The sequence below is a fragment of the Aquarana catesbeiana genome, linkage group LG02, assembly GCF_042186555.1.
Source record: "Aquarana catesbeiana isolate 2022-GZ linkage group LG02, ASM4218655v1, whole genome shotgun sequence".
NCBI classification, from domain to species: Eukaryota; Metazoa; Chordata; class Amphibia; order Anura; family Ranidae; genus Aquarana; species Aquarana catesbeiana.
In genome coordinates this window covers 653,348,126-653,366,390 of record NC_133325.1, presented here as the reverse complement: position 1 = coordinate 653,366,390, position 18,265 = coordinate 653,348,126, and the positions used below count along the sequence as shown (strand labels likewise).

At 45.5% G+C, this 18,265-nt stretch overlaps 1 protein-coding gene across 1 annotated transcript in view; it reads left to right on the top strand.

Annotated features, from left to right (window-relative positions):
• SUPT4H1 (SPT4 homolog, DSIF elongation factor subunit) overlaps positions 1-18,265 on the top strand; it is a 30,424-nt gene that overhangs the window by 3,929 nt on the left and 8,230 nt on the right. Inside the window, exons 2-3 of the mRNA XM_073616537.1 lie at positions 10,737-10,843; positions 10,949-11,004. Coding sequence (XP_073472638.1) covers positions 10,737-10,843; positions 10,949-11,004 — 163 coding nt within the window. The remainder of the gene's footprint in view (positions 1-10,736; positions 10,844-10,948; positions 11,005-18,265) is intronic.

Genomic DNA, 18,265 nt, shown 5'->3' with positions numbered 1-18,265 from the left:
GAAGAAAAGGTGAGCGCTACCATCAGTCTTCTGTCATGCCAACAGTAAACCATCCTGAGACTATTCATGTGTGGGGTTGCTTCATAGCCAAGGGAATGGCCAATTGGGCTCACTCACAATTTTGCCTAAGAACACAGCTATGAATAAAGAATTGTACAAAAACATCCTATGAAAGCAACTTCTCCCAACCATCCAAAAACAGTTTGGTGAGAAACAATGCATTTTCCAGCATGATGGAGCACCTTGCCATAATGCAAAAGTGATAACCAAGTGGCTTGGGGAACAAAACATTGAAATTTTGGGTCCATGGCCATAAAGCTTCCCAAACCTTAATCCTTTTGAGAACTTGTGGTCGATCCTCAAGAGGTGGGTAAACAAAGAAGGGGAAAAAAAAAAAATTCTGACAAACTCCAGGCCTTGATTATGCAACAATGGGCTGCCGTCAGTCAGGATGTGGCCCAGAAGTTGATTGACAGCATGCCAGGATGAATTGCAGAGTTCTGGAAAAAGAAGGGTCAACACCACAAATATTGACTCTTTGCATAAACTTAATGTAATTGTCAAAAGCCTTTGACACTTATGAAATGCTTGTAATTTATACTTCAGTATACCATAGTAGCAGCAGACTTTGTAATAAAAACTAATATTTGTATCATTCTCAAAACCTTTGGCCGCAGCTGTATACTGGGGTATGTATAGTTAATAAGAGATACCTACAGATGGATGTTGCATCAAAGTTCCTTTGCCGGGCCCCATGATCACAACGCAGCATCTTTCTTTATGTCAAAGACCTGAATACAAGTTCAGTGGTGACGGGGAGATCTGATTGAGCTCTAATGTAAAACCTAGCTGTGGAATTCCAGACCAGAAGGGACAGGGTTAATTAAAATATCAAGAACCACAAATAAACTCTATTGCTGTATACTGATTTACCTACTAACAAACAGCAAGGTGACCAACACACACACACACACACACACACACACACACACACACACTGTATCATAGACTTCATTATCTGGTGTAGTGCATGTAAGATAACAACAAGGGAACAGATATACTTCTGTCACCAGTCCATATATAATATACATACACATTATGGGAAATGAGTAAATTTATTAAATGTAGGTGCACTTGCCTAATAACTGCTTCTAGTCTGGATTCAGTAACAGCTCTTCCATGGACAGGACATGTGCCTCAGACTTTCTCTATTCCTCTTCACTTCCTCCTTCAGGGATTTCCAAACCAATGACCCAAACAAAGGAAGTGCTAATACATATTTAAGTCTGTGATCTTAAGCAGGAAAGCCACTTACAAATTTTAGACAGTATAGGGCAGCAGATCTCCTCCCTTCTTCCCTTTTTTTTTTTTTTTTTTTTAATAAATAACCTTCATGCACTCTTTACATTAAGTTAAAAAAACTTTCTCAAGTCGTCTTCCAGGACGGCACCCTGAGAGATGACTGGTCCACCTGACAGGAAACACAATCAATCAAGAGGTTAAAGGCCCCCGCCCCTCCTGATGCTCCTCAGTTTTTGATTGTGTTTCCCCACAGCGAAACCGCTTGTTATTTTTCTGTTGACCTAAAAGCCTGGGGCTGGTGAGCCAGACCAAATGCCTGGGAAGCCTCTGGGTCCGGCCGGATGGTTCTCATCCTCCCTGGGGGGTTTCCCAATCCGTGTCTCGGGGGGGGGGGGGGGGGAGGCAGCAGAACCGTGCTTCTTTCCATGGAAGAGCCCCCCCCCCCCCCCCCCCCCCGAGTGCTGAAGAACCCTGGGTGCGGTGGTGTACCCAGAACTTCAGGGGCCAAATTTCCTGTTGCCCTTCCTTACCTGTGCGGTGGCCGCGCAGTTGCAGGAGTTGGTGGTTTCACTTCTACTGGCTAGAAGACCACAGGAGGTGAGTCTGGGGTCTGGCCAGGGCTGCCGTTTGTCCGCCCGCCTGTCCACCGACCGGAATGACCGTTCATGGGAGGTCGCGCGGCAAGAAGCTCTGCATGGAGAGCTTTTCTTCCAGGCCTTGCTGAGTGTAGCTCAGCACCATTTTCCTGAAGATCAGGAAATGACATCACTTCCTCCTCTAAGAGGAGGGAGTGGGAAGGGCTGCAGCAGGAAGTGACCTCAGGTCCAGTATCACGTCCTGTCTTCGGCAAGATGGCGGTGGCGAGTTGCAGCCAGCATACAGAAGATATAAAAAGCCACAGGGAACAGGCGCCCATGTCTCCTCTGCGTTCCTGTATGCAGCACCTCCAGGGAGAGATTGGAAGTAGCATGGAACATGAGAAGGAGAGACCTGCAGGGTCTGCGGCCATGGAAGAGACCACAGGGGGTGAGTCTGACCGGCCTTCGGAGGTTTAGAGGGGGAGGGTACCCCAACTCTTCTCCTCCGACTCTCACAGTGTATGCCTGTGTGTTTTTTTTTCAGGGGACGACGCTATCGCCCGTGAGGTTGCCAGCCGTCCTGTGAAATCCTCCACCCGCTCTAAACGATGTGGGAACTGTAATGACAGGCTACCCCCAGAACATCCAAAGCCCTTCTGTTTTAAATGCATACAGAAGTTGACAGGGAAGGAGACCTCTCAGATAATGAAGGAATTCTTTACTGTGCAAACTGTGATGCTGTCCGCCTTAAAGTCTTTTCAGGCCACCCTTAAGCCTAGGGATTCAGAGGCTCACTCTAGTAAGGATGCCTCTTCCCAGGAGAGCTCCGCCTCCTCTAGGAGGTATCGGGCGGAGGTACTGAAGTATCCACTCCCCCACGATTCAGAGGAAGAGTGTGATTTAGAAGTTCCTAATCAGGAGTTTTCTGATGAAGGGGTGGTGGACAGCCAAGAGGAGGATGGGAGGGAGGAATCCAGGTCTATCAGACATATATTTTCTGCCGACGACATGGAAGATCTTCTGAAAGCTAGAGAATGAGGAAAAGTTTTTCAAAACTCCTAGACTAGACGTCTCCTTAGCACAGGTCTCTAAGCAGTCGGATCTTTCCTTTGAAGATGCCGGTAACTTAAAGGATCAAATGGATCGCAGGGCTGAAACCATTTTACGCAGAGCCTGGGAAGCTAACGCTGCGGCTATGAGCCCCGCATTGGCCTCAGCTTGCATCGCAAGGAATGCCGACACGTGGGTCTGTAAATTAATGGACCACGTATCCCGAACCTCAAAATCCAAGGAGGTCCTGGATTCTCTGGAGGTCATAGGGAATGCTGTCGCATATTTAGCAGATGCTGCGGTTGAGACAGTGCGTACAACCGCTAAGACAGGTGCCTTACTAAACTCAGCCAGGCGAGCCCTCTGGGTTAAAACCTGGGATGGGGATAGCTCATCCAAGACCCATCTATGTGGTCTCCCTTTTGAAGGGACGCTCCTTTTTGGTGCTAGCCTAGATCAGGCTCTAGCCATATCTACCGAGAAGGGGAAAAAATTTCCTACCAAACCTAGGAGAGAGAGGAAGCGTTTTTTTCGTGGCCCCCAGGCAAGAAATCGCTTCTCCGAGAAAAAGGTCTCCCCTAATAGACGGGGCGCAGGAAAAGACAAACAAAAAAACTGGCGTTCTCTCTTCCAGCCAGAAGTCAGTTGACAAGACCCCCAAATGACTTTCCGGTAGGGGGCAGACTTTCCCACTTTGCCTCGCAGTGGGAAAGGATCACCCAAAGCCCCTATGTACTTCGGATCATAAGAGAGGGTTACAGATTGGAGTTTCTCTCCCCTCCACCCCCCAAGTTTCTCTTGACCTACCTTCCCAGGGATCCTTGCAAGGTGGTAGGAATCCTTCAGAATATAAGAGAGCTGGCCAGTCAGGAGGTTATAATACCTGTTCCAGTGGACCAGCAGGGTCAGGGGTTTTATTCCCACATTTTCGTGATACCAAAACCCTCAGGAAGGTATCGTCTTATTATAAATCTAAGGAACCTCAATGTTTTTCTTCGTTACGCATGGAGAGTGTCTATTCCCTCAGGAGACCTCTCAAAGAAGTGTTTATGGTGACCTTGGATTTAAAAGACCTTCAAGTCCCTTTTTTTTTTTTTTTTTTTTTTTTTTTTTTTTTTTCAGGGCCATCAAAGCTTCCTGAGATTTGCGATCGCCTCTCCGGAGGGAGTGCAACACTGGCAGTTCACAGCCCTCCCCTTTGGACTGGCATCCAGTCCGAGAGTCTTCACAAAGGTCATGGCCGAGGTGGTGGCTTTTTTGCACCTCCAGGGAGTGGAATTGTTTCCATACCTGGGCGACATTTTGATTTACAGTCTAAGTCGGGATCAACTACTTCTGGATCTATCCAGAGTAATGCAGACCTTAGAAGACCTGGGATGGATTGTCAGCAGGGAAGAGTCCTCACTGACTCCTGCTCAGACAAAGTTGTATCTAGGGTTCCTGGTGGACTCTTCAGAACAAAAGTTAATTCTACCTCAGGGCAAGGTAGAGGGCCTCATATCAGCAGTCAGGTTGCTGTTACAGGCAAGCACCATCTCCTACAGAGGTATCATGAGAGTTCTGGGTCTAATGACGTCAGCTATCCCAGCAGTTCCTTGGGCACAGCTACACTCCAGGCCCCTCCAGCACTTCCTTCTATCCTCTTGGGACAGAAGAAGAGACTCTCTGGACATAGAGATAGCCATTCCGGTCGAAGTAAAGAACTCCCTTCACTGGTGGCTCCTTCCTCAGAGGCTTCAAGGGGGCCTCGGTGGAGCAGATATGTAGAGCCGCTACATGGTCAAGCCAGAACACGTTCCTGAGGCATTATAGAGTGGAGTTACTGCAAGCGGTGGTCCCGCCCTAAAGGTAGGCCTGAGCTACTTGCTCTTCTCTCAGAGTGCCGTCCTGGAAGACGACTTGAGAAAAGAACCAGTTACACTTACTGGTAACGGTGTTTCTGAGAAGTCTTCCAGGACAGCAGGCCTACTTCCCACCCGTTCTATTTAGGAAACATGTAATGTTTAGAGTGTGGTGGTGGTTATGTTTTTCACTCTCGTGCACTGGTGTGGGTCAATACTTTGTCACAACTGAAGAGCATCGGGAGGGGTGGGGGCCTTTAACCTCTTGATTGATTGTGTTTCCTGTCAGGTGGACCAGTCATCTCTCAGGGTGCCGTCCTGGAAGACTTCCCAGAAACGCCGTAACTGGTTCTTTTTTCCCTAGGTATCTTTCTGGACAGCACCTGAGAGATAGTGATTCCTCCCACCCGGACCACAGGAAACACCTGCCGCAGAAGGTCCGGTGACCCGCTCTAGTATTCTGGGAAGTGACGGCTCCTATTTCCACTTTCGGTCTGGTGCAGTGGCACTATGAGAGTCCGAAAGCAGCATGTAAAGCCACGAGTGGAGCGCTGCACACCCGCTATGGAGGACGCGGTGTCTGCAGCAGTGGGCACAGGGCCCAACAAGGGTCAGGTAGGGGGCAGTTGATTAACTCTGCCCATTTCTTTTACCTGGGGTTTCCGGTCTCTTTTCTTTCCCCATGGTGGCGAGGGCCTGTCTGGGCACTGGAGGCTGTATTTTCTTCTTAGTGCACCTTGTTTGGTGGTCCGCAGGCGGAGACTGGGTCTCACTAAGGGTCCCCCGGGTTTTTTTTTTTGTTTTTTTTTTTTTTTCTCTCTCAGGCCAAAAGCTCTGACCTGGGGAAAAAGATGCCCCTTATGCGAAGCCAAGATGGTTGAAAATTGGAAAAAAGCTCTATGCAGTACTTGCATTACTTCTTTGGTCAAAGAGGAATCTGCTTCCGTTTGTGATGACTCGGTTGCCTCTTTAAAGAAGGAACTCTATGGCAGGATTCAAACATTCCGTGACAGTTAGTCCGGCTGCTAGTCAGCACTCCACATCAGTCTTCCCAGGGTTTACTTCCTGTCCCGGTGTTAGAGACTCTGCCTGAAGGTCCTTCTACCAGGGAAAAACAATCCCCTGTGTCTTCCAGTGACGATTCGGAAGAGGAGGAGGGTGAAGGGGCTGAAGTGGCCCCCCCCAAGTTTAAGCTATCCCTGGAAGAAGTTGATGGGCTTCTTAGAGCCGTACATGTTACCCTTGGCCTAAGCGAAGGGGGGGGGGAAAAAAGGAGCTGACACTGCATGATCGTATGTATGCGGGTCTAAGTGGCGAACATTTTCAGTACACTCTGTCAGTTTTTTTTTTTTTTTTTTTTTTTTTTTTTCTCAAGAGCCCACAAGAGACTCTTTCCTTTTGAGGAAGACCCCTTTGTGGTATGGAACAAAGTCCTCAAGTTTGACGCTGCCTTCTCTCAGGTTTCGAGATCCACTGACCTAGCCTTTGAGGACATGGGGATCCTAAGGGATCCGATGGATAAGCGAATGGATCTTTTGCTCGAGAGATCTTGACAATTGATCATGAGCAATTTAAAGCCAGCCATGGCTACGACATGCGTCGCTAGAAACCTGGAATACTGGGTTAACCAGTCAAAAGCTCATGTATTAGCGGATAAAACAAAACAGGGGATTTTGGATTCTTTGACTACCTTGTGCTCCGGTAGCCTATATGGCGGATGCTTCAGCCAAAGCCATTAGAATGTTGGCTAGATCAGCAGCCCTAACAAATTCAGCAAGGAGAGCATTATGGCTGAAGACTTGGCCAGGCGATCCAGCGTTGAATAGGTAAGCTCTGCGAGATTCCCTTTTTGGGTGACCTTCTCTTTGGTCCTGATCTAGATACCATTCTAGACAGAACAGCGATAGGAAGAAATCCTTCCAGGTAAAGAAGAAACAACCCCCGAAGCACCTTTTTTCGACCTCAAAGAGCTCAGGAGCAGGACGACAAGTCCCAGGGGAGGAGGAAGAATTGGTCTGCACAAAAAGCTAAGGGCAAGGGCGGAATCCTTTTTCCATCCTCCTGCTCAAGCCGAAAAATCCTAATGACTTGACCCTGCGGGTGGGAGGAAGGCTACAAAATGTCCTTCCGCAGTGGTCAGGCATAACGTCAAATCAGTTCTTCCTGACTACTCTTTCTCAAGGCTACGCAATAGAGATTACTGCATCTCCCCCCAAGAAGATTTCTTGTGACGAATACCCCAAGGGATCCAGTAAAAGCCCTGGCCATTAAGTCCTTTTTATTAAAGGAGCTGATGCAGCAGGGTGTAGTGATCCAAGTGCCACCAGAAGAGCGACAACAGGGTTTTTATTAAAAAAAAGCCAACAGGAAAATTCCAGAATGTTACATGGCGTCATTAAATTTTAAGGGATGCATACCTACATATCCCAATCGCACTCCAATCCCAGAAGTATCTTAGGTTGGCAGTAAAGATGGATTCCTCTTCTGCAGTTCAGGCTGTCGTTCTCACCTCCGGATCTTTACCAAGGTGATGGGGGAAGCCCTAGCTCCGCTTCGCTTTGTCTTCAGGGAATCGCAGTGATTCCCTATTTGAACAACCTACTATTCTTTGCACCTTCAAGGGATAAGTTGCAGGACAACTTAGTCAAAGCACACAACCATCTGGAATCTCTAGGATGTATTCTAAACCTCCCAGAAATCCTATCTAAACCCGTCGCAGGAGGCTTGATTTCTGGGCTATCAATTCAATAGAACAAAAGTTTTTTTTGTTTTTTTTTGTTTTTTTTTTTTTTTTTTTTTTTTCTCCCGCAGGAGAAAAAGGACAAGGTTCAGTGCATTGTGTTTGATGCTGCAGACCAACCAGCCAATAACGTTTAGGCAGATTATGTGGGCATTTGTGGTACTGACCTCAACAATGCTGGCTATTCAGTGGGCAAGACTGCACTTCAGGTGTCTACAAAGTTTTCTCCTAAGGTCTTGGGGTCACAGCTTAAGATCCCTGGACACGGAGGTGAAGATTCCGACCCAGGTGAAGAGGTCACTATGGTGGTGGAAGAATTGGGAGATCCTATCAAGGGGTCTAGATTGGGCCTTCCCAGTCGAAAGAAGACTGACGACAGATGCCAGCTCTTGGGGATGGGGGGCCCACCTAGGAAAAAACTTCACTCAAGGAAGTCTGGTCCAAGAAGGATGCGACAAGGTCCTCAAATTGGACAGAGTTGAAGGCGATCACTTTATCTCTAGTAATAGTCACACAAGAGCTTCAGTCTTGCCATTTTCAGGTGTTGACGGACAACGCCACAACTGTGGCTTATCTAAACAGACGGGGGGGGGGGTGCACAAGGAGCAGGTCCTTACAAGCACTGGCAACGGAAATCCTTCTGTGGGCAGAAAAGCACTCCAATCCACCTGAAGGGGACCCTGAACAGAGTGGTGGATTTCCTAAGCAGGTACACCATTCAGGAAGCAGAGGGGTCTCTGAACCCGGAGGTCTTCGCAAAGATTTCCAGTATGTGGGGACAGCCAGAGGTGGACCTGTGCGTCTCAAAGGAGAATGCACAGGTTCCTCAGTTCTTTCTCCATAAACAATCTCGACAGGTAACTAGGGACAGACACACTGGCGCATCCATGGGGATTTCACCTTTGCTATGCGCTCAGCCCCCAAGCCCCCCCCCCCCCCCCCCAATCCAGTTCCACTGGTACTAAAGAAAATCCAACGGGAAGGGGTACCAGTCAACCTAATTACTCAGTTTTTGGCCGAAAAGGGCCTGGTTCTCAACCATTCTGGGAATGGCGACCAAGCCTTGTTGGCATTTAACTCTCAGGGAAGATCTGCTAAGCCAAGGTCCAGTAAATCATCCAGAAGTGGCCAGGCTATCTCTCGCAGCCTGGTATCTGAGGAGTAAGGATGAGCTCCGGCGTGTTCGCATGCTGCACATGCCGAGCCAGCCAGGAAGTCGGCACGACGCAGCGCTAATCACAAGCAGTGAGACATTTCCTGATGTGCGGCTGCAGAGATCGGGGAATGTCTCACTGCCTGCGATTAGTGCTGCGCCGTGCCGACTTCCTGGCGGGCTCGGCATGTGCAGCATGCGAACACGCCGGAGCTCATCCTTACTGAGGAGCAGCTGCTAAGGAGTAAGGGGTTTTCTGACAGTCTGATTACAACATTACTATCAAGTAGGAAAAGGATAACAAGGGCCATCTATACTAAAGTCTGGAAGGTCTGTAATTCATGGTGCGATTTCCTCTGCCTAAGGAGCCTTGTTTCCATCTTGGAGTTCTTGCAAGATGGCGCACATAAGGTACTAGCAGTCAGTACCTTGAAAGTACAGGTTGCTGCGCTAGCAGTGTTCTTAGAAAAATCTGTGGCCTCTGAACCGCTGGTAGTCCCCTCCTCCTTCACACAAACCCCCCCCCCCCTTTTTTTTTTTTTCCCCCCCCTCCTTAGAGCTCTTGCAAGATCAAGGCCAGCAATTTCCCTAAGTGGGACCTGTCGGTAGTCCTGCAATCCCTAGCAAGGTGTCCATTTGAACCTCTGGAAGAAGCGTCACTCAAATGTATCACTCTTAAAGCTGTGTTCCTAATCGCCATTACTTCAGCATGCAGGATCAGTCAATTAGGGAACCTTGCCTGTCAGTGTTTCCGGATAGTTATCTTTAGGACAGACCCAAAGTTCTTACCTAAAGTAGCTTCAATGCATAATCACTCACAAGACATTGTGCTCCCAATCTTCTGTGCTAACCAATTGGGGGAGAAGGAGACCTTTTTTTTCATATGTTGGATGTCCAAAGGATTTTGTTAAGTTATCTAGAAATGACAAAGGACTTTAGACATACAGACTCGTGGTTTTTTTTTGGGTTTTTTTGTCCTTTTTTCGGGCAACAAGAAAGGTTGCCAGGCTTTTAAAGGATCATTAGCCAGATGGCTGAAATTATCCATCCTGGAAGCATACTTCCATGCATGGTTGTCTCCGCCAGATGGAATTCGTGCACACTCAACCGGAGCGCTTGCGGACACTTGGGCAGAAAGAGCTGGCGCCACCCCCTGAACAAATTTGCAAGGCGGCAACACCGTCAAGTTTCCGCACCTTTGTGCGACATTACAGACTGGACCTCACATCTGCCAGTGATCAGGCATTTGGCAGGAAGGTCCTGCAGGCTGTTGTCCCGCCCTAAGGGGGTAAGTCTCTGTTATCCTCTCAGGTGCTGTCTTGAAAGACTCCTTGTGAAAATTCAAGTTAGACATACCAGTAACTTGTTTTGCAGAAGTCTTTCAGGACAGCAATGACCCGCCCTATTAGTTTGATGTACTATGCTGTGACTAACATATGTGCTTATGTGTTCCAGCCGGGGCCGGAGGTTCTCTTCTACAACTGAAGTGTGGTAGGGAGGTGCCTCCCTTTTTTAAAGATCTGGAGGAAGAAGGTGTTTCCTGTGATCTGGTGGGAGGAGTCACTATCTCTCAGGTGCTGTCCTGAAAGACTTCTGAAAAACAAGTTACCGGTAAGTCTAACTTGAATTTTCACAAGGCGTGTTTCAGGACAGCACCTGAGAGGATAACCGATACCCGACACCGCGTCGCGCCCCCCCCCCCCAAAGAATCAGGTGCAAATTTACTTAATCGGCAGTATATGGAGAAAATTGCAGTAATCTATACTAATTGGTTCTTAATCTCATTCACAATAGTAACCCTGTCAGTATAAAATGGATTCCAATAGGTGGCTATGGGTACAGCTCATTGCTGCTTTATTTATTAAGCCCAACGGTGCATGCAATTTAGTGATGATGCAAGGTCCTGGTGAGGTGATCTGTAGAAAAGTGTGATATAATTTGAATGTTTCTGTCTGCTCTGTGATATAAAATCCTAAATTTAAGGGAAAAAAAAAATAAGGGCCATCCTTTTTCTTGTGTAGACATTAGTTAGTGTCCTTTCTAAAAGTATGTGGTTTTCCTTTTTCTTCCAGACCATTGACCAGTTTGAATACGATGGCTGTGACAACTGTGATGCTTACCTGCAGATGAAGGGGAACAGGGAAATGGTGTATGATTGCACTAGTTCTTCGTTTGATGGGTATGCCATTTCATGTGAATTGTTGTTGTGGATCATAAAAATCAGAACAACATACTGTAATATTGGCATTCTTCTTTTTTTCATATTTTTTTCTTTTTTCCTTAGGATTGTGGCAATGATGAGCTCTGATGACAGCTGGGTGTCAAAGTGGCAGCGGATTAGTGAGTATTCTAATATACCCACTAGGGGATGTATTTAAAAGCCATTAAATTTACCAAACATTTACTGCGGGTGCATGTGTTTAAATCTATTTTAAATTTAAAACACACCTGTGTGTGTTTTTTTTTTTTTTTTTTTTTTTTTTTTTTGAAACAACCACCATCAGCTAGTGTCTATCTTCAAGTGAACCTCTTAGGTGTGATTACAACCCATTTTGGCTACTAGGTCAGCGATTGTATATTTTTCTGGCAAGATGCTCTGGTCAATTTTGTTTTCTGTTTGATTTCTCTTTTTCTCCCCTTCTCTCTCCCCACCCCCCCCAAGATTCATATAGCAAGCTTTGTATGATAAATGTATCCTACCTATGACCGGGTTTGAATCTGCCATTTTGCGTAAGGGTTTTTATGTCTGTGTGTGAGGTTATGCTTTCTGCACTTCAGTTGTTTGCCTTACCTTGCAATGGTGGATTCACATGTGGTGGCTGCAGTTTGCAGTGTCATGGCCAAATGAGTCCCCTATGTCCTTCAATGGATCCATCTACCCTGTCCTCATTTAACCAGAGGGACAAGCAACTAATTTGGGACACAGACAGGCCTTGCCATTTCTCTGTGTGCATCACAATTGTTTTTTGAAAATGCAGGTAGGTAGATTTATAATGCCTTTTAAGGAATGGAGGAGGATGGTTAAAATATGCCCGACAACATCTCAACATGCCTCATGGGCTTTTTTTATGTGGCATTGGTGCAGTAAAGGCTTCCTTCTGGCAACTCGACCATGCAGGTAATTTTTGTTCAAGTATCATCGTATTGTGCTCCTTTAAAAACAACCACACCATTTTTTTTTTTTTTTTTTATACAGAACAGCCTCTATTTATCCTGCCTGTGGATTTTTCTTTTGTATCATGAACAATTCTTCTGGCAGTTGTGGCTGCAATCTTTCTTGATCCACCTGACCTTGGCTTGTTATCAAGAGATCCCCCGAATTTTCCACACCGAATAAGTGATTGAACAGCACTGACTGGCATATTCAAGGCTTAGAATATAATTTTTCTGTCCTGTTCCATTACCTTGTTACACAGGTCTTTTGACAGTTCTTTTTTTTGCTCCCCATAGCTTAGTATCTAGCCTGCTCAGTGCATCCACGTGAAAATCATTGTCAATTTATACAGACACTAATTGCTGTTTAAAAAACCACAGATGTGGGAAATCTTTTTTATTTGCCATTTTAGTGTGTGTGTGTGTGTGTGTGTGTGTGTGTGTGTGTGTGTGTGTGTACGTGTGTGTACCAAAGCCAAACATTCCATGGTATGTAAACTTTTGATCAGGGCCATTTGGGTGGTTTGTTTTTATGATTTAAAAGGAGCCAGTCGACTATGTGATAATAAAAGGCTTCATATGATCACTATCCTTAACCACTTCAGCCCCGGAAGGATTTACCCCCTTCCTGACCAGAGCACTTTTTACAATTTGGCACTGCGTCGCTTTAACTGCTAATTGCGCGGTCATGCAATGCTGTACCCAAACAAAATTTTCGTCCTTTTCTTCCCACAAATAGAGCTTTCTTTTGATGGTATTTGATCACCTCTGCCGTTTGTTTGTTTTTTTTTTTTTTTGCGCTATAAACGGAAAAAGACCGAAAATTAAAAAAAAAAAATATATATATATATTTTCTACTTTTTGTTATAAAAAAAATCCAATAAACTCAATTTTAGTCATACATTTAGGCCAAAATGTATTCGGCCACATGTCTTTGGTAAAAAAAAATGTCAAGTGTATATTTATTGGTTTGCGCAAAAGTTATAGCGTCTACAAACTAGGGTACATTTTCTGGAATTTACACAGCTTTTAGTTTATGACTGCCTATGTCATTTCTTGAGGTGCTAAAATGGCAACCCCCCCCCCCCAAATGACCCCATTTTGGAAAGTAGACACCCCAAGGAAATTGCTGAGAGGCATGTTGAGCCCATTGAATATTAATTTTTTTTGTCCCAAGTGATTGAATAATGACAAAAAAAAAAATTACAAAAAGTTGTCACTAAATGATATATTACTCACACAGGCCATGAGCATATGTGGAATTGCACCCCAAAATACATTTAGCTGCTTCTCCTGAGTACGGGGATACCACATGTGTGGGACTTTTTTGGGAGCCTAGCTGCGTACAGGGCCCCGAAAGCCAATCTCTGCCTTCAGGATTTCTAAGGGTGTAAATTTTTGATTTCACTCTTCACTGCCTATCACAGTTTCGGAGGCCATGGAATGCCCAGGTGGCACAAACCCCCCCCCAAATGACCCCATTTTACAAAGTAGACACCCCAAGTTATTTGCTCAGAGGCATGGTGAGTATTTTGCAGCTCTCATTTTGTTTTTGAAAATGAAGAAAGACAAGAAAAAACATTTTTTTTTTTTTTTTTCAATTTTCAAAACTTTGTGACAAAAAGTGAGGTCTGCAAAATACTCACTATACCTCTCAGCAAATAGCTTGGGGTGTCTACTTTCCAAAATAGGGTCATTTGGGGGGTTTTGTGCCACCTGGATGTTCCATTGCCTCCGAAACTGTGATAGGCAGTGAAGAGTGAAATCAAAAATTTTACGCCCTTAGAAAGCCTGAAGGCGGTGCTTGGTTTTCGGGGTCCCGTACGCGGCTAGGCTCCCAAAAAAATCTCACACATGTGGTATCCCCGTACTCAGGAGAAGCAACAGAATGTACTTTGGGGTGTAATTTCACATATTCCCATGGCATGTTTGAGCAATATATCATTTGGTGACAACTTTGTGCAAAAAAAAAAAAAAAAAAAAAAAAAAAAAATTAATAATTTGTCTCTTTCCTGCAACTTGTGTCACAATATAAAATATTCCATGGACTCGACATGCCTCTCAGCAAATAGCTTGGGGTGTCTACTTTCCAAAATGGGGTCATTTGGGGGGTTTTGAACTGTCCTGGCATTTTATGCACAACATTTAGAAGCTTATGTCACACATCACCCACTCTTCTAACCACTTGAAGACAAAGCCCTTTCTGACACTTTTTTTGTTTACATGAAAAAATTATTTTTTTTGCAAGAAAATTACTTTGAACCCCCAAACATTATATATATTTTTTTTAAAGCAAATGCCCTACAGATTCAAATGGTGGGTGTTTCATTTTTTTTTTTTTTTTTTTTTCACACAGTATTTGCACAGCGATTTTTCAAACGCATTTTTTTGGGAAAAAAACGCACTTTTTTTAAATTTTAATGCACGAAAACACACTATATTGCCCAAATGTTTGATGAAATAAAAAAAGGTGATCTTAGGCCGAGTACATGGATACCAAACATGACATGCTTTAAAATTGCGCACAAACATGCAGTGGCAACAAATACATTTTTAAAAGCCTTTACAGGGTACCACATTAGATTTACAGAGGGGGTCTACTGCTAAAATTACTGCCCTCGATCTGACCTTCGCGGTGATACCTCACATGCATGGTGCAATTGCTATTTACATTTGACGCCAGACAGACGCTTGTGTTCGCCTTTGTGCGAGAGCAGGGGGGGGGGCAGGGGTGCTTTTTTTTTTTTTTTTTTTTTTTTTTTTTTTAATCATTTTTATTGTTATCTCAGGGAATGTAAATATCACCTATGAGAGCAATAGGTAGTGACAGGTGCTCTTTTTTGAAAAAAATTGAAGTCTATTAGACCTTAGATCTCTCCTCTGCCCTCAAAGCATCTGACCACACCAAGATCGGTGTGATGATAAAATGCTTTCCCAATGGCGCTGTTTACATCCGGCGAAATCTAAGTCATGAAATGCTCGTAGCTTCCGGTTTCTTAGGCCATAGAGATGTTTGGAGCCACTCTGGTCTCTGATCAGCTCTATGGTCAGCTGGCTGAATCACCGGCTGCATTCTCAGGTTCCCTGTTGAGACAGGAGAGCCAGAGAAACACACGGAAGACGGTGGGGGGTGGGGCGGCGGGAATTCCCTCCCACTGCTTGTAAAAGCAGTCTAGAGGCTAATTGGCCGCTAGGATTGCTTTTACATGAAAGCCGACCGCTGGCTGAAAAGAATGATACCAAGATGATACCTAAACCTGCAGGCATCATTCTGGTATAACCACTCAAAGTCGTGAATGGCGTACCTGAAGACAAAAAAAGGTTAACCATAAAACACAGTAAACGGTAAAGTATAAAAAAATTGCATACCTGAAAAGCAAACATGATAAAACATAATAACAATAAAACATTGCAGAATAGAAAACAGTAAAAAAAGAGCAGAAGAATAGAGAGAGAGAACAATAAAACGACAAATATAAATATATAATATATATATATATATATATATATATATATATATATATAATTTTATAACTGTAACCAGTTCCAGGTTCGGGTCTCTCAAAATGCGATGGAATCTTGGGAGACCCTGTGAAAGTGTGCCTAGTTTGTGCAATGCTGTACCCTACGCTAATACACAACTAGTGTATGGTAGCGTTCAAAACATTCACCAATGCAAAGACCAGGATTGTCAGGAAAGGAGGGACAATAATAGCGGGTGTCACGCCTATATCTGCGCTTGCTGCAGACACTACCTCTTTTTTGGGGGGGGTTTGTTGGGTAGGGGTACTCGGGAGGACATAAAGAAAATGCCTCTCATGCAGCCGACTGCATTTGGTTGGGGATGTGAATGGGGGAAGTACGGGTGCTGCAGAAGTGGTGGGTTCCCAATTAGGATTGGCGAATGCAGCAGGAAGGGCATTATGGGCACGACGGGCCTGTGTTTGTCTTCTTGGTGGCAGCGGGACACTACTTGTGCTTGCCACCTCACCAGCTTGAACTGCACTTATGGGACTTGCCACGTCACCAAGTGTTACTGCAGTGCTGGTTTGACTACGACCAGGGTGTACTAGGCCGCTGGTGCTTGCTAGTTCACCAAAACGCTACCAAAACTGTTAGCATTTGCAGGGATCAGGCCTGACTCTGCGAACGCTGCAGTTATGTGTTTAGTGTTTTGTAAGTGACAGTGATCGATCGATACTGCACTTGGGTGGGCTGGGCTGGGCCGGGCGGAGGGGCAAAACGCAGGTGCTAGCAGGTATATGGGCTGATCCCCCTAAAACTGCATTTTTGTGAACCCTAAACTGCTGGGGATGCTAGTATAGATCTGATCGGATCAGATATTGATCCGATACTATACCACTAAGGGAGATGTACGGTGCGTGGGTGTTATCGGTACTGGCACTAACCTGACGCTGCCTGGGGCTGGTGCTTGCCAGTTCACCAAAACGCTACCAAAAAAACTGTTAGCGATCGCAGGGATCAGGCCTGACTCTGCGAACACTGCAGTTATGCGTTTAGTGTTTTGTAAGTGACATTGATCGATCAATACTGCACTTGGGTGGGCTGGGCCGGGCGGAGGGGCAAAACGCAGGTGCTAGCAGGTATCTGGGCTGATCCCGCTAACACTGCGTTTTTGGGAACCCTAAACTGCTGGGGACGCTAGTATAGATATTGATCCATTCAGATACTATACCACTAAGGGAGGCGTATGCTGCGTGCGTGGGTGTTAGCGGTACTGGCGCTAATCTGACGCTGCCTGGGGCGACGCATATCACCGCCGGGCGATCAGGGGGGCAAAACCTGTATTAGGTAATAAACAGCGGGTTCCCTGACACTATAAAAAAAATAAATGAACTAACCAGCGTCACCCGTAACAGTTATACGGTGATCAGTGGTGAAAGGGTTAACTAGGGGGCAATCAAGGGGTTAAAACATTTATTCGATAGTATATGGGGGTCCCTGTCGCTATAAAACGCTGACGGCGAAGCTATATATTTACCTCCCTAACTAGCGTCACCAGTGACACTAATACAGTGATCAGAAAAATGATCGCTTAGTGACACTGGCGACGGGGGGTGGTCAAGGGGTTAAAACTTTATTGGGGGGTTAGGGGGGTATCCTAGACCTAAAGGGGGCTAACACTAACTGCCCTACCACACTAACTGTCACAAACTGACACCAATGCAGTAATCAGAAGGAAAAAAAAAAAAAACTGCTTGGTGTCACTGTGACAGGGGGGAGGGGTGATCTGGGGTGTAATGTATGCCTGGCATGTTCTACTGTATGTGTGTGTTGTGCACTCACATTACAGTCTTCTCTCCTCGGCGTCGGAACGGAAAATGCCGAGCGGAGCAGAGATGACATCATTTCCTCTGCCTCTGTGTACAATACAGAGGCAGGGAAATGATCCCATTGGCTGGGAGCGATCGCGAATGGATGGCCTCCCCCTCACCTCCGATCGCCGGGGAAGATTTGCCGACCGCCGCAGGCACGGGGGGGGGGGGGGGTCCTTTTGCCCGCCCGTGCCATTCTGCCAACGTACATCGTCGTGCGGCGGTCGGCAACTGGTTAAATAAAAGCCCTTTTTTTTTTTTTTTTTTTTTTTTTTTGGCATTATAAACTGTAGGAAATTGTGGGACTTTTAAGGTGCCAAGAACCGCGATTTCACATTACATATAAGATGCATAAAATATCATTTTATTACAAATCAAGTAAAACAAAACATTAGATAAACCATCACATAAGATACTTATGAGCAGCAAGTGCAGCTAAAAAGTACATGTTTGCCGCATAGGCTTCCTCAGGAGACTGCATAGTGCTGATGCTATAGATCAGTCTCTAAACTACGGCCCAGGGGCCTAATATGGCCCTTTGCTTGCCTTTATCTGGCCCTTGGAGAACTTTTCTTTCCACTGACATCATCAACAGGGCATAATTTCTGTCGCTGATACTAACAATATGGCACTATTCCTCCCACTGGCACAAATGGCAGGGCATTATTTTTCCCAATGACACCAATGATGGGGCACTGTTCTTTCCCCTGATAGCAACAATAGGGCTATATACCTCCCATGAATACTGATGGGGCATTGTTTACTCCCATTGACCTCAGGACATTTTCTACCCTCACTGGCCACAGTCTGGCCCCCTACAAGTCTGAAGGATGATAAACTGGCCCTTTTGTTTATCAAGTTTGGAGAAACCGGCTACAGATAAAGAGACAAACCATCCATGAATATAGATAGATAGATATCTATATATCTCTCTCCACTGTTGACAGTTGTTGTATAATAAATACATTTCAATAGATCAGCCACCATTTTATGTAAAATAATCAGATTGAGGAGGCGGGCATACCAGAATGCTTAAAGAAAAACAGATGCTGAATCCGTTGACCGCCAGAGTCCCAGAAATGGACCAGAACAACGAGGCAATTGCGTGACCA